The 16,736-nt window shown below is 48.1% G+C and overlaps 1 protein-coding gene across 14 annotated transcripts in view; it reads left to right on the forward strand.

Moving 5' to 3' along the window:
- The first annotated feature begins 2,210 nt into the window (after positions 1-2,210).
- Positions 2,211-16,736, forward strand: part of Myo18a (myosin XVIIIA) — a 94,741-nt gene continuing 80,215 nt past the window's right edge. For 8 of the 14 annotated variants that reach the window (XM_013503427.1, XM_013503429.1, XM_013503430.1 and 5 more), the window contains exons 1-2: positions 2,211-2,286; positions 10,562-11,641. In XM_013503427.1, coding sequence (XP_013358881.1) covers positions 10,643-11,641 — 999 coding nt within the window. In that variant the 5' untranslated portion in view covers positions 2,211-2,286; positions 10,562-10,642. The remainder of the gene's footprint in view (positions 2,287-10,561; positions 11,642-16,736) is intronic. The other 6 variants (XM_013503443.1, XM_013503445.1, XM_013503446.1 and 3 more) reach the window with 3 other exon arrangements.

Raw genomic sequence — 16,736 nt, forward strand, 5'->3', positions numbered from 1 at the left:
TCCCCGCGCCGGTCCCTGGCGGCGCCTCGGGGCTCGACAGCGGGGAGCGGGGACTCGGAGGGGCGGGGAGGGGAAGCAGCGGGTCCCTGCGGCCAGCCTGAGGGGCGCCGGAGGCAGGACAGGGTGGCCTTCGGCGGGGGGATACTCGGGGCTCGGAGGACCCCAGCTGGCCCCGAGCTGCAGAATGGGGGCTGCAGCCTTGGGGCTGGGGGGCTTCCCGGGGTCAGGCCCGGGCCCCCCGGATGGAGCGAGCGAGGCTCTGAGGGAGGCAGCGGGGAAGGCGAGCACCTCCACCGAGCCCTTTATCCCTCCTAGCGGCCTTCACCCTTTCGCTGCCAGGCCAACAGCGAGCTCCTCTCGAAGGAGCAGCTGCTAGACAGCTGGCAAAACAATGGAGACCCCGCTTCCCGGGCCCCCTCCCCGTGGGACAGAAGATGGAGGGTGGGCGAACGCAGGCTTGGGGGATTATTAAGGAATGCAGGCCGTCCCCTGTGACTGGCTGTGCACCTCACCTTTCCCTGCAGGGGGTGGGGTGTGTGTGGGAAGGTCGGACAGCCTGCCCCAGGCCTCTGGGAGCGACCGATCCGACGCCCCGCCCTGCTAACCTGTCATGCCAGTTGTTTCGCCAATGGAAGGGGAGGTGGTAGGGTCAGCTGCCCCCACCCCTCTCGGTGCCAGGGGAGCACACAGCTTGGTACCATGTCTGGTGGGGAGTGGGTTACGCTCTTGCCTGAGATAAGGCCTGCAGGGATACACCGTATATTGGGGCCTTGTTTTGGGGGTGGAGGTGAGGGTGTTGGCCTGTTCCAGTGCACATGTATCTTGCTGATTAGTTGGAAAGACTGCTGCCACAATGAGCCAGAGACGGGGGAAGGCAGGGAGGGAGACAAGCAGTTTGTTTTTTAGTTGGTACTCATTTTGACTGATTACTTGGTCAACAGGGCATGTATTTGGTGGTGGCCTTGTAGTTTGTGTTTGTTTGGGGAGGGTGGAGAGGCTGCTTTTTTGAGGAACTCTCTAGCTAAGACCTTTGTGTCCTCGAATCATCCCCCAAAATGATAGAATTGGGTGAGTTCCTACCCCTTTCACTTTGCCAGTGACTAGGGCTTGTTTGGGTCTTGTCGCCTGGTATCCCTGGCATGGCTGTGGCAGAGGCAGTCCTGTAAGCGTCCTGATGGCAAGGGCACTGTGGAACGCATGTGTGTTATGTGCTGCAGCTGTACTGGGAGGGTACGGTCACTCCAGTGACTAAGGGCAAGATCACCTTGCAGAAACACTCAGTCTAGAGGACATTGAATCAAGCTGCCTTGCCTTATCCTTACCAGATCTGGAGTCCTTTTCCTGAGCAGGTTGGTGTCCTGTTGTCATGGCAACGAGCCTGGCCTAATGTTCCCCACCCTTTCTGGTTCGGGGCTACTTTCTATTTGGGGATGTTGAAAGTTGCTCTCCTGAGGTCTCTGGCTTCCTGACAGGCCTTGCTGGCTCTTTGTCAAAGGCCTGCCACCTCCTCAGCTTCCCTTCTGTCCTTTTGTGATGAGGCTTTCCAGGAAACATCCTCCTGCTTGCTGGACATGACTTGCCTGGTTATATATAGCCTTGGGTGGAGGTATACTTGTCCATTTAGGATTGAAGACACTGGGAACGGGACCGAAATTTCAGGAAGACAATGGCTTTGGGGTGGGCTGTTCTGTTGGGGGAATTAGGGAAATGAGAAGGGTGGAAGGTGAGAGTGGGAGAGGTCAAAGGCTGATGGTCATTTCCTTTTGGAGCTTTGAACTTTGGACAGTTGATGACCAGGTACCTGGCAGCTCTGGGTATCTAGTTTGTTTAATCTCCCATGGCCTGGCTCAGCTGCCAGGGTGTGTATCTGAGGGCTTCCTCTGCCCCAGGCTCTTCTCAGAAGCCCTCATGTGGATTATGGCCTTACTAACCCCTGCTTGCTCTTAGCCCCACTCCAACCTGTTACCTGGAGCCTGCGTCATTGGCTCTGCTTGAGACTGCTCATGGGGGGAGGGGATGGCATATATTTTCAGAAGTGGGTCCTGAAGACTGTGGGGTCCCCAGAGGCAGGTACCTAAAGCTGGACGAGGTGGGGTATACCTAGGACTTACGTGAAAGGGAGAGCCCTCCCTAATGGGGTGGAGCATGGAATCCTTGGGACACCAGAAGCTCCACCCAGACTTGATGGGTCACAGGTCTCCAGGGCAACAAGGCCACTCCTGCTACTTCAAAAGAGGTCTCACCTGGAGTGGATGCCATAGACAGGAACAAGAACATCCATGTAAGGTGGGTCTTGTTGATGGCCCGGGGCTCCAGACCTTGTCCCAGACCTGTTCTGGGTGTGATGGGTAAAGCTGAGGGGCTGGGGCCTGGTTTAATTTAAAGATTTGATGGGACCCAGTGTGTACTGTGATTGACCGTTTGTTTCCTTTAGGACTCTGGATAGGGGTTTGATGGAGAGTTTTTAAATTCTGGTTTGGGCTAGGCCCTGGGGTACTTAAAATCTACACCCTACACCCCTCCCCAGCACCATTTCCTTTTCATTTTACCCCGTTTTTTCATTTTGGGGGTGTAACCGAAATTGGAGGGTGAGTTGGTGGGAAGAAGAAGATTGGTAGGGGTGGGGCAAAGACCTGGCCAGACTCCACTTCCTCCATCCCCCTCACTTCCCTGTCCTTTGTGGAGGGAGGAATTGTGTGGCTTGTAAATTACCCACATTCCCTTGACATTTGGTTTAAAGTCAGACAGCAGTTTAAGTTGTTGAACTATTGATTTTCCAGAGTCTGAGGCCCATTCTCTTTGCAGGTACTTCATCATCACTTACAAGGGATTATTTTTCGTATTATCTGGTATTCAGAGCTGCTGGATGATGGGTTCAAGGTCTCACAGCACGTTGAAGGCAGAGCATGATTAGAATCTAGTTTGCGGTAGACAGAATACCTCTCCTGCAAAGGGTTGGGGCCAGGCCTGCTCTTTGGGGCCTTGGAGATTTATAGTTGATAGAGCAGAGGCTCCGGAAGAGAGAGGACTTGCTCAAGGTCACATATGTGCAAGGTGGCAAATGGCCTGGGCCGCTGTGGCACAGCTAGACTGTGGGCGAGCTCCGCTTGGGGCTAAAGCTGCACCTGGAAGAGCCGGAGGGTCCCGCAGGGCTGCGGGCATTCTCCCGCTCTCATCCTCCTGGGACCGCAGCCTGCTGAGTTCCAGGAGAGACGCAGTCTGTAGCAGGAGGCACCTCGGGGCTGCCTTCTGCCAGGCCTCTGGGAAATGCGGAGGGCTGCCTGGGCTCCCGGGCTGCAGCAGGCGGGCGGGCTGGTTGGTGTCATGTGAGAAGTGTGCAGCAAGAGCAAGCGAGCACACCTGGAGCCAGATAAGCTCCGTGTGACCGGGCCGCGAGTCACGCGGTGCTGTGGAGCTCCGGAACCGGCCAGCGGGAGCAGACTCTATGGTGACCCGCCACGCCCCCTGGGCCACCCGGGCCGGGAGCTGTGCGACCCCACAAGGCCGCTGTGCTATCCCTGATGAGGGCCCGGAGGGGCCTCAGGCTCTAGGGAATTGGCTGCGCTGAGAGGTCAGAGGCCGAGGGAGAGAGGCCGGCTCCCTTGGGAAAGTATTTCCTTTGTATTTATTTATGAGTGTGGTCTGGGGGTGGGGTGCAGGACAGTCCTAAGTATCCGCCCGGCAGCCAGCTCCGGGCACCCTTGTCTTGGGATGCTAATGTAGTTTCCATTTCCTGGGGTTTTTGCTTTGCCAGCTGCAGGGTGACCCATTTAAATCTGCCCCTACTTAAAGCCACGGGACAACAGTGCGTCTCCTAAACAGGTCCCCCAAAGGACAGGAACTTTTTCAAGACAGGAGGGCAACTCAAGCCTTATACTGACCATTACAACAAACCTTTATAAACCTTGTTTATAGCTTTTATGCTCATGGATTGCTTACTACTTTGTCAAAACCTTTCTTTCTTCCTTCTGTCCTTTTTCTTTCTTCCTTCCATCCTTTTTCTTTCTTCATTCCATCCTTCCTTCTTTCCTTCCTTCCTTTCTTCCTTTCTTCTCTCTTTCTCTCCCCCTCCCTCCCTTTTCTTTCCTATCTTTTGTTTTCTTTGTGTCTGTCTATCTTAAAACTAAAGTAGTAACACATGCTGGAATAACGTTGAATCATTAGGAAGTGTTTCCTGTAGCCCCCTACTCCCCAGAGATAACCAAATAAAGTTTTGTTTTTGGTACTGGGGATTGAACCCAGGGCCTTCACATTGAAATACACCTGTTTTGAAACAGGGTCTTGCAAAATTGCCCCAGGTGAGCTCAAATTTGCTATCTTCCTGCCTCAGCATCCCAGAGTGCTCAGATTACAGTGCTCAGATTACAGGCCTGCGTCCACTTGCCTGCTTAGTTAAATTTTTGTAATGACTCTTTACAGACTATTTCAAAAGCTTATAAGTCTAGAATGCATTATATAGTTATAGTTAACTATGTTACATTAAAATATCATTTAATATAAATATTAAGATTTTTTTTCCTCTGGGAAATAAAGAGTATGTAGAAGAGTAGATAAAAAATTACAATAATCCCACTGCTCAGATGCACACACACCTACCAGCTGAATAGTCATTGTAAAAACTTAAAATCATCTAGATAAATCAGAAATCTGGTTTGACTTTCTCAAATCTCAATTTCCTCCTCAGAGCAAAGATTTCTCTATGGATATGCAAATATTATATGTAAGTTACATGCATATATTCAGACACACAGTTTTTTAAAATTTAGCAATTTTATATACGATCCTGCAACTTGCTTTTTTCACTTATAATATAACATGGTATGAATTTTCCAGGTCAGTATGTATAAATCTCCCTCATTCTTTCTAATAACTGCCTACTTGTCCTATAAGCTGTTTCTGTAGTAATTCATACTCAACATTTATATGTTTGCCATTATGAACAATGCTACAAAGATTAGCTATATTTCCTGGGTGAATATATGATAAATGACCTATAAATGGAATTGCCTAGTCAAAGAATATATACAAAATATTTTCATAGACATTACCAACTTGCTTCTCTAAAAGATTACACCACTGCTTTATTTGGCAGCACATAACACTAAAACTAGAATGGTACAGGGAAGATTAGGATGACCCCTGTGGAGGGATGACATGCAAATTCCTGAAGCATTCCTTATTTTTATAGTAATGACCACATGGCCTTCCTGCTGTTAAAAAACAAACAAGCAAACAAGTTAAAAAAGCACATGGTAGTTTTTATTCCCACCAACATATGAAAGTCCCTGCTCCCATCCCCTAATTGATTGATGATATCCCTCTTGAAGGTTTTTACTAAATGGCTAAGTGAAAGACAATCTATGCCTACTTCACATGTCTGTGAATATTACTGAGGCTGAATACCTATTCATGTTAGTTAGCCATTTGTATGACCAAATGTATACATTGGCTGGCTGTACCCTTGGCAATAACTGTGGGGGGCTTTGGACCCAAACCAGTAGGATCCAGCTTGGCTATGTGCTTACTGAATTGGCTTCACTGCTTTGGGCTTTACTTTTCATATACAAAGGTCTGGACTTATTTTCGTCATACTTGTGTTGATGGTCTTTTGTGTACTTTCTTTTCAGCCATTCCCATATTCCCATTTAGGTGGCAGAGAATATGCCTTGCCACTGTCAGTTACTTTTCTTGAGAGCCTACCATGGGCTAGGAATTGTAACAAAGGCATATATATATATATATATTTTTTTTTTCATTTAATCCTCATTATTTATGTGGTAAGTACTGTTATTTTGTCCATTTTACAGATGGGAAAATGGAGCTATACCACGTCTTTAAGTGAATTGCCCAAGACTGCATAGCTTTGGTATTAATTCAGATTTGTTTCCAGGTTTGTGACCTGACATTCAAAGCCTGAGCTGTTTCACTAGGCTTATTTGCCTTTACATCCCTTGCATATAGAAGTGCTTAGTAAATACACATTTTTTCTTACCATTTTATCACAGAAGATCTGCAAACATTCAGAGACATTAAAGAATTTCACAGCCAATATTTCTACCTAATAGCTTTAACAATTATTTTCCTGTCCTGGCTTTATCCCATTTTAATGCCTTGATCCATCCATGAAGCTGTCTTAAATTTTTGACAAATTTAAGTTATTCAAAGTAAATTGTAGCCATCAGTAAACTTCACCCCACATTCTCTGGCATATATATTATTAACTAGAGTTCACTATTTGTTTACAGTTCTTTTTTCTTTTGAGTAAATGTTTATACTAAAAAAATGCACAAATCTTATGTACACTATTTGATGACAGTTGGCAAATGAATGTACTTGTCAACTCAAATCCGTATCAGCCTGACCCCAGAAAGGTCCCCCATGCCCTTTCTCATGCATTCTCCAAGGGTGACCACTGATACATATCCGGATAACCCTGATATTTTTCACCATAGGTTAATTTTGCCTGTACTCGATCTTCATATAAATAGAATCATACTTCACAAAAATAGGACCATGCTAGAACCATAAATAGAATGTATACTTTCTATGATTATATTTCCCATTTTTGTCATTATAGTTCCCTCTTGTTTCAAGTAATGTTTTGGGGATTCATTTTTGTTGTTGTATATATCAAGTTGTTTCATTTTATTGCCAAGTGGTATTTCATGGCCTAAATCTGTAAATTGTTTATTTATTCTCGTGGATGGACAAGCAGATATGTACTTGAGCTGAATGGTCTTGCCTTCGAGATGCTCTCTGTCTTGAAGAGATAAAGCAGCTGAGTTGACAGATTGTGCTTTGTTTGGCTTTGAAGATAGGATGTTCCAAATAATTTAAGAACATATCATAATTTACTTACATGCTTTTCCTTTGGTTAAAATTAGGAAAGGCTTCCTGGAATAGGAGGAGGAGAGAAAGGCAGAGGAAGTGGTCAGAAAGTCTAAAGGCTACTTTCCCTGGAATGAAGAGTAAGAGAAGAAAGGGAGGTGGAGGGAACTGCAGCCTGGAATGGAGATTGGGGAGATGGTGGTTCCAGAGACTTTGGACCTGAGGACAGGAGATGTTGGCAGGTTCAAGGTCTACACGAAGATGATAGAGCCCAGTTCGCTAGTTAACTGAGGGTTGAGGAACCTAGGAGAAGAAGCAGCTGCAGCTGCTTTGCAGATCTGGTCCCACAGGGAAAGGGGTTGCAGGCATTCTACAGCCAACCAGACCTGGTGGGATGGGGATGGCAGAGGGAAGGGTGTCTTGTAAACTGCAGATAACAGTGGCAGGACAGGAGTGGTGAGGGAAGAGCAACATTGCTCGGTCTCTGAAGGCCCCAGGGTTGTGATGAGAAGGATACTTTTGGCAAAGTTAGTAACTTACCTGTGTCCATGAGAGCTTGTATAGTTGGAATTTTAGAGCTAGAAGAGGCCTAGATCATCTAGTTCAACCTTGAGCAAAATGACAGGTAAGATCCCCCAATGATTTGTTGGCAGATCCAGGGCCAGATACCTGATCGTCTAAAGTTTCCAGTGAGTACCATTTCCTGGGCCACTGCTGTGATAGTCTGCTGTTCCTGCCTACTACAGTGACACTGAGGGACAAGCTTTTGTTGAGACAAGAATTTATGTAAAATTTCTTCTCAGAGACCTTTCTAGCTCAATGATTCTACAATTCTGGGAGATGTTTTCCACCGATACTGCTCAGCTATCTTAACTCCAGCAAACAGCTACGATTGAGTAAGGGTTGCAAAATGAGAATTAGGAACCTTGATGGTACAGCACAGTAAGCAGTTGGGTTCTCAGTGGTTAGACTAAGGCTGCCATATTCTTGTTTGTTCCCTCAATCCCCACCCCACCCCCATTTTCCCTTATAGTTACCCCGGAGCCATCTTCTAAGCCAGTCCTTTAAGATAGTATAGGTAATAACCAGCCAAAGATCCCATGTCCTGATATATGAGCTGTTTGTACCATATTTCCTGAACATGCAAGAGAAGAGAGGCTCCCTCTATCAAAACAGGGCTCTGAAGAGAGGATACGGGCTGTCAGGCACTCTCCCATTCCAATTCAGTCCAGACCCAGCTGGCCAAGACTACCCAAGGCTATACAAGCCTTTTGGACTTTAGACTTCCTGCCTTCAATTCCCAAGGAGCATTCTTGGAGCATTTACAACCAAGAACTTCAGAGGGCACTTTGTTATACCAAGTACAATCTGGAGTCAAAGAGGGAAAGAGGTTCTTTCTACATCTACAAGGAGCCAGTGACCTGGCCAGATTTCCCACCTCTTTGGATGTGCTCAACAACTAAAGAATTTCCCAGGCCTGCACTGTTCAGTCCAATAGCTACTAGTCCCACGAGGCTTTTGAATACCTGAAATGTAGTTAGTCTGAATTGCAAGGTGCTCTAAGTATAAAATATACACTGAATTTTAAACACTTGCCATAGAAAATTGTAGAATATTGTAAAATTTTTATGTAATTACATGTTGAGATAGCAATATTTTGGATATACTGCATTAAATAGAATATATGATTAAAGGGGTTTTTTTGATTGTTTATTTTTGTTTTGAGACAGGTTCTGTCTCATGTTGCCCGGCTGGCCTCAAATTTGCAGTTTTCCTGACTCATTCCTTCCTGTTGGAATTATAGGCATGTGCCATTGTACCTGGCTTTCCTCATATCTTTTTATCATCCTTTTTGATGGCCACTTTTCATTTACAATTACATATATGATTTGAATTGTATTTCTTATGGACAGTATTGCTCTAGAAAAAAGATGTGTTGGTCTGCCGGGAACCACAGGGGTCAGGATTCTGAGCAGAGGGGAAGCAATTAGCCAGTGCACAGGGGCCCTTGGAAATCCTGGTCTTAATGCCTTCCTGGGCATTGTACCTGGGTTTTCGAGTCCCTCTAAGTGGAATGAGGATCCTGGAGGGCACTGCTTGGTTGTAGGGGTGGGGTGCACAGAGAGGAAATGCCTTTCCAGGGCCTGGCAAGAGGCTATTGCTAGAAAGTGTAAGTTTCTTTTTTTTCCGGTACCAGGAATCGAACTCACGACCTCGCGCTTGCCAGGCAGACACTGTGCCACTGAGCTAAATCCCCACCCCCTAGAAAGTGTAAGCTTATAGGTCCTGTGTTTGGAATTCAGATGAGGAAGCTTTCACGGACAGAGAAAACATTACAGTTAATTTCTTCGTTTTTGTTTTTTTTTTTAAATTTTTGAGACAGGGTTTCACTATGTAGTTCAGGCTGGACTTGAACTCACTGTGTAGTCCCAGCTGGCCTCAGACTTGCAGGCAGTTCTCCTGCCTCACCCTCCCAAGTGCTGAGATTACAGGTGTACACTACCATGCCCGGCTACAGTTAATTTATTTTTCTTTTTCTTTTTTGGAGACAGGATCTCGTTGTGTAGTTCAGGGGTAGCCCAGGCTGGCCTTAATCTTGTGGCCATCCTCCTGCCTCAGCCTCCTGAGTGCTGTGATTATAGGCGTGTGCCACCATGCCCCGCCTACAGTGAATTTCTAATTAAATGGCATGGCCTACTTCTTGTTTCCTGCTGGTTAGAAAAAGAAAGGCACTCTGAACTCTATTCCCAGTTCTACCCTTAATAGTGTATGTGTGTGAGTTAGGGTAGATTAGCACCCTAGGTACACACTCAGGAGCTGGCGTTTTCACACAGGCTGCCACAACTTTCTTCCTGAGGCTATATTTAGCTGTTGATCTGGGGAAAAGGATGTGATTTTTTCAGGATCCTGTTTATCCAGCAGACCCCACCCCACCCCCACCTCACAGCTGTCTATCCTCTGTTCACTCTGGAACTTCCCCTTCCTTCCCTCCCCGCTCACTTTGGACACCCAGGCTCTAGAAAGGACAGAGTATTTGCTATTGAAACTCAGCACATCCACTTAATTGCTGGGTAACACCTAGCGTATCTTTACCTTTCTGAGCTCCTTTTTCTTGTTTGTAAAGATAATGATACCTACCTGGCAGGAATGCCATGAATGTTGAATGGGATGGTGTATATGAAGTGCCTGATACTAGACCTGGTAAGGGAAAGCCAGTACATAACTGTTGGGTCCGCCAAGATCTTCAGTGAAGCAGTGGATGAGGCTGCTGCTCTGGGAATGCCAGGTGCCTAGTAGTATGAGATGCATTGCTTCAGTGGACTTGGCGGTGGGGAGGTGATGGTGTACAGAGTCCCTTTTCTTTTCCTCTTGTGTTTGAATCTCAAGTTGGGTTCCAGGATGGCTTGATACTTCCTCTTGCCAACAGGTCAGCCCTCTCCAGGGACACCTAAGCCTTGGTCTAAAGGATTAAATTAACTGAGATAAATATGTGTAAAGCATAGTGCCTGGGGGCTGGGGGTTTATCTCAGCGGCAAAAGCGCCTGCCTGGCAAGCGCAAGGTCGTGAGTTCGGTTCCCGGTACCGGAGAAAAACCAAAAAAAAGCATAGTGCCTGGTACATAACTAGCACTAAGTGAAGAGTGGGTGGTCTGTTAGTTGGTTATGTGTGGAATGAAGACACAGGGAGAGGGTCTGCTGGAATAATCTCTCTTTCTCTGTGGTTCTGTTTGCAGCAGCAAGGTGAGATCCAAAGGCCCTGTGCTAAGCACCCATAATCCTCTGGGGGCACCACCCCTAAAAACAGCATCCCCACCATGTTTAACCTAATGAAGAAAGATAAGGACAAAGATGGTGGGCGGAAGGAGAAGAAGGAGAAAAAGGAGAAGAAGGAACGAATGTCAGCGGCAGAGCTAAGGAGCCTGGAGGAGATGAGCCTACGCCGTGGCTTCTTCAACCTAAACCGCTCCTCCAAACGTGAGTCCAAGACACGCCTGGAAATCTCCAACCCCATCCCCATCAAAGTGGCCAGTGGCTCCGACCTGCACCTGACTGACATTGACTCCGACAGCAATCGGGGCAGTATCATCCTGGACTCAGGCCACCTAAGCACAGCCAGCTCGAGCGATGACCTCAAGGGAGAGGAAGGCAGCTTCCGGGGCTCTGTGCTGCAGCGGGCAGCCAAGTTCGGCTCGCTGGCCAAGCAGAACTCACAGATGATTGTCAAGCGCTTTTCCTTCTCCCAGCGTAGCCGGGATGAGAGTGCCTCGGAAACCTCAACCCCCTCGGAGCACTCTGCTGCCCCATCACCGCAGGTGGAGGTGAGGACTCTAGAGGGACAGCTGACGCAGCACCCTGGCTCAGGCCTCCCTCGGCCAGGGCCCCGATCTCGAGTCCCTGAGCTGGTGACGAAAAGGTTCCCAGCCGACCTGCGCCTTCCCCCAGTAGTCCCACCACCACCCCCTGCCCCCCGGGAGCTGGAGCTGCAACGAAGGCCCACTGGAGACTTTGGCTTCTCCCTTCGGCGCACAACCATGCTGGATCGGGGACCTGAAGGCCAGGCCTATCGGCGAGTGGTTCACTTTGCTGAGCCTGGTGCAGGCACCAAGGACCTGGCCCTGGGCCTGGTGCCAGGAGATCGACTGGTGGAGATTAATAGGCACAATGTGGAGAGCAAATCCAGGGATGAGATTGTAGAGATGATCCGGCAGTCTGGAGACAGCGTATGGCTCAAGGTGCAGCCTATCCCAGAGCTCAGTGAGCTGAGCCGGAGCTGGCTGCGGAGCGGCGAGGGACACCGCAGGGAGCCAGCTGATGTGAGTGCTTCCCTGGGTACCAGGGTGAATCGGGATCAGGAACACGGGCATCTCCTGCTGTAGTATAGATGGATGCCTGGGGCCCCCTGAGAGCTGTGTTTAGAGCCTAGTAAGCAGGAAGCAGGTAGGCCATGCCACTTCCTGGGCCTGTAATAGAGAACAACCTTAGGGCAGGGTGCCCTGTATCAGATGTTCATTAAAGGAGTCACACCTTTGAACCTGAAACTTGTCAAGGAGCTGAGAACTCACAAAGGTTCACTGGGGTTGAGTTCTCAGAAGTTTATCCAGGCTTCCTGATCTGATGTCTTCCTCCAGTATTCTGATGGGTTGACTTAATTGAATTCAGCATAATGTCTTTTTCATGGGTGTTGAGGAAGACCAGGTTCTGCCTGAACTTTAGCTGCGTCCCAGGAACCCTGAGGAGCGGTTTCATGTTGGTGGATAATTGCTGTGAAAGTGTTCAGCTTCATGATACGAGGATGGGTTAGGGATTTGGATGTCATATTACCTCGGCCCTAAATTGGGCATGTAGGCTAATGTGTCATTTTGAGATATGACAGACGATAAGAACACTGAAGTATAGGATTTCCGTGTTACTGTTTAGATCTCAGAGGTGAAAAAATGACAGATGATTTTAAAGCAGAGCTTCCATGGAACATCTTGGGTATAGCGCCATTGTGGTTACGGTTTGGGGGGAGATCCTCCAGGACTTCCTCTTGCCCCTAAATGAGTGAAGTGGTGAATCCCAAGTGAAATCTGAGAGATGGCAGGGGCTGTCATGGAGGATCTTGTGAATCATGGCTAGAGTTTGTATTTTATCCCAGTGAAATGGGACTGTTCAAAGGTTGAAGGAAAAAAGTGACTGGGTCTGATTTATAAAACTCATTAGGCTCCAAGAAGAAAAACTGTGGTTCTGGGAAAGCAACAGAGATGAAACTTACTCTTGGTCAAACCTCAGAGTATGTCCTGACCATCCCTAACATCCCAGCTGTGGTCCTGCTCACACAAAACTTCAGTAGGAGAGATTTAGATCAGGTACAGATACAAGTCTATATGGTGAATCAAGACCTCTAACCCCAGGGATCTTTTGCGAGGAAGGGACATAGTTTGGAATGTCCTGCCTAGTGACGGCATAAGAAAGACGTGTTGACCTCTGGCCACTCTTCCTCCCAGCTGTGGGTTTTAGGACTGTCCGATTTGGGCTCTCACCAGTGCACAGCCTGGCTGGGACCTTTCAGCACTAACTGATGAGCCAGATGTATCAAAGTCAGAAAGGGGAGGAAGTGCTGAGGAAGCAGGCAGAGTCTGGCTTTCAGCTGTTTCCTAGGGAGAGGAAGTAGACACTCAGGATGAGTGTTCAGCGTACAAGAATATTGGGCCTGGAGGGGTCAAACTCTGGCAGGATGTTATGGACTTGGGTTGCAGGCCTTTCTTTCCCTTAGGGGTAGATGGCTTTTGCAGCTTTATGACCAGGAGGGATAGTGAGCATGAAGGAGCCTGCACAGAATCCAAGAAGGACCTGGACTCATTCATGGCAGACATACACACTAAGCACCTGCTGTCTGTTAGCCACCAAGCCAGGATGCACTCAGAGATTCACAACTTAGAAGGGGAAGAAAAAGGGAGGAACCTTATCTCAGAACCAAAAGTCATAAGATTGCTGCCATGTCTGGCTAGTTTCTCCCAGGCTAACATTGCTTTGAATAGATGGAATGTTTTTCTTAAAGTATGAATCCCCCAGGATATTGTTTTCAGTTCCCTACTGAACTATCAAAGTTCTGTGTATCTGATGCCCTAGCATCTCAGATACCATTTGGTTTTCTCTTTATAGCATAGGGATCCTCCTGGCATCTCACATTTCCTACCCACTTGCCCTTCCCAACTAGCTGCTGCTATCCCATCCCCCGGAAAGTGGATAGTTTAGCTTTGGAGGTGCTGATGGGAGTCTGTGTTACAGCTGGTATCTCTGAAATGCTGGCTTGCTCTAGTCCCCATGGGGCAAGCCTAGATGGTACTCAGAGGATTTCTCCCCCAGGCCTTAGCCTGGTGGATCCGTCAGGGAACATAGTAAAAAAACCACATCCTGTGTGCCTCCTGGAGTAATCTGGTAGCACGTGACACATAAGGCTGAGAGAAGCCCTGTACCTTTTCCCACGTGGGTAGTGGTGGGGACGTATGCCATAAGCAGAGAGGAGCATGGTGAGCGCAGCATTTCTAGATTCGTTGCTCAGACCCTGGGAGCTGGTGCGGGTGGGTTGTTGCAACCTTTCCAGCAGCCGTCAGCCTCTCTCTCCTCCTCTTCCTCCCACTCAACTCCTGCTCCTTTCTTGGCATCAGTTTTAATCCCAGGCCCATGCCAAGAACAGTCTTCCTACCTCCTCCAGCTCCTAGGGTGGGGACCCTGACAAGAGTAGTTCCACAGGCACAGCTTCCTTTGGCCACTCCACCTGTCAGGCCATCCATCAACTGTGTCCACATGCTGCCCGTCTCTAGGGTGTCCTGAGGGACGCTAACTAGCCATCTGTTCTCTCCTGCATGCAGATGGGGACCAGAGCTGTGTGGCTCTTCTCCATGGCCTGTTCGAAAGTACCCCTCAAGAGACACCCCTCGGGTTTCCCTCTCACATGGTATATGCAGGATGTTTGGCTCACACCTTCTTCATGTGTCCCTGTAGTTGCTAGACGAGGTTCCCTGGGGAGTAGAGGTCAGCCTCAGTGGTAGGATAAACTTGGGGTGTGACAGAAACCACTCAGCAGTCCTGAGAGAAACAACTTGTTCTGCCATTCATCCTTCCATCCACCTACCTGTTAAATCAGCATTTGTTGAGCACTTACTATGTACTAGGTCCTAGGGGCCAGCAGGGAAGCTCACATTGCCCCAGCCCCAAGAAATGCATAGTCTAGTAAAAGACCATGGCAGTGCCATTAGAACAGCTTAGTGACAAGGGCCAGAGCAGAGTACTGGGGAGCACAGAAGAAGGGCTTCAGGTATAGTCTTGGATCATCAAAAACCATCATCTGCATAGAAGAGGAGGAGTGGGGAGAAAGAGACAGGGGAAAAATATACTCACGTGAAGGTCTAGGAGTCGGAGAGAAACGGCACATTTTAGTAGCATTGTGACACATGGCGGCAGGGCAGGGGGATAATGTGAGGGGAATGAATGCTGAGAGAAACAGCAACAGAAGGAAGCAGAGACCAGGCCACGTAGGCCCCTGTGAGCCACACCAAGAATATGAACTGTAACCCAGGGCAGTGAAGACATTTCACCAAGGCATAACAGGAAGAATTCAGAGAATCTGGTGATATCTGGAGAATCCTTGAGGGCACAGATGGGGTTGAGTGGGAGGACTCATGGTGAAACGCTTGGGGTAGTCCTAGTAGAGTGGATGGAGGAGGTCTCGACCTGGGTAGGAGCACTGTGGTTGGACAGAGTGTCAGACCTCGGCCACTGAACTGGGTGTTCAGTCTTGGTGACTGCCTGGTGCGAGAGCTGAGGGTGACCAGAGGTCAAGTGTAACCTCTGGCTGGACAGGAAGATGCTCCTCCTTTCTTATTTTGTTTGTTTGTTTTTCATCTGGTATCAGGAATCGAACTCACGACCTTGCACTTGCCAGGCAGGTGCTTTGCCGCTGAGCTAAATCCCCAGCCCGTTCCTTCTTTCTTAGATGCCAGGTGTTTCCTGAGTCTGGTGAGGTGAGAGGAGGTAATGGTAGAGATTAGGATCATAAAACCAAGCCAGATCAAAGACCTCCTCCAGTTCTGTGAGTGTGGGTGGGAAAGTCAAGGCCCACAGAGAAGGTCAGGAGGCTGGGCTGGGTTTAGGATTCGTAAGAGAGGGAGGCAGCCCCTTCCATTTGTATGCTCAGTGGGCCATCCTAGGGGACAAATGAATTGTCCGGGCATGTAGGATGCTTCTTATGGGTTCAGAAAAGCCTACCTGCCTAAGCCCTGGCCAAATGTAGTTGTCCCCTGTGATAAAGAGCCAGAGGAGCTGGCCTATATGGGTCCTCTCCACAGAAAGCACTGCTTCCCTGCTTTTGAGGATGTATAAGAGGGGACAAAGGATTTTTTTTCTTTTGAGACAGGGTCTCACTATATAGTTCAGGCTGGCCCTGAACTTACTATGTAGTACAGGCTGGCCTCAAATCCATGGCAGTCCTCCTGCATCAGCCTCCCGAGTGCTGGGTTTACAGGTATGCACTACCAACAACTGGCCAGCAGATTTTAAAGGAAAGTCACACTCCTTCCAAGACAAACCTAGCCTCTTGCTGGACCCTGGGGTTTGTAGTCAAAGGCTTTAGGGCTGTCAGGTTCCTTAAAAGCCTGTGGTTTCTATCTAAACTATTTCTACCCTTGGGGGAATCTGGGAGGGGTAGGTAACAGTGAAAAGACCATGGGTTTGGGAGCCAGTAGTACCTGGGTTTGAGTTTTACCAAAATTATCAAATCTTCCTGAGCCTCTGTGTACTTTATTCCCTCAATAAACACTGACATCAACTTAAGGACCAGCTACTGTGCTGGACAGTGCGGAATAAAATAAAATATAATAAAATAAAATATGAACTCTCCTTGAGGGAGCCAGGTAGCATAGCTGCTATCACAGAGGTCTGTACAGGTGCGTGAAGCAGGGAGGAAGAAGCAGCCGGTTCTGCCCTGTAGAAGAGATGGCAATCGGGAAAGGCCTCCTGTTACAGGTGGCCCTTGATCTCCATAAAATGGACATATTCTGTCCGCTCAGAGTTGGAACAGGTTAAATTGGAAAGGACACATGCCCAGTTAACTCCCAGTGAGTTATCTAAGAAGGACAGAATTGGAAGCTAAAAGAAGACTTTCTTTTCTTACTCTGTGTGGGTTTACTTTGTAGGTTTTAATAAAATAAGTGTGTTTATGGAGTAGGTGAGATCACTTATGATCAGGTCACTTTGGCAGGTAGTAAAATGCTTAGGAAGACGAGTACTCTTCCCCCTGCCTGGTCTGTAAAGCCGTCCAGGGCTGGTAATTTTGCAGCTCCCTGGTGCTCTCTGTGCTTGCTCTTGGTAAGGGTTTTTGTCCAATGGGACTCCAGATGCTTTTGTCTAAACCTTCTCTTCAGCGCT

This window comes from Chinchilla lanigera, unplaced genomic scaffold (genome assembly GCF_000276665.1).
Source record: "Chinchilla lanigera isolate Chin_1 unplaced genomic scaffold, ChiLan1.0 scaffold00080, whole genome shotgun sequence".
Classification (NCBI taxonomy): Eukaryota; Metazoa; Chordata; class Mammalia; order Rodentia; family Chinchillidae; genus Chinchilla; species Chinchilla lanigera.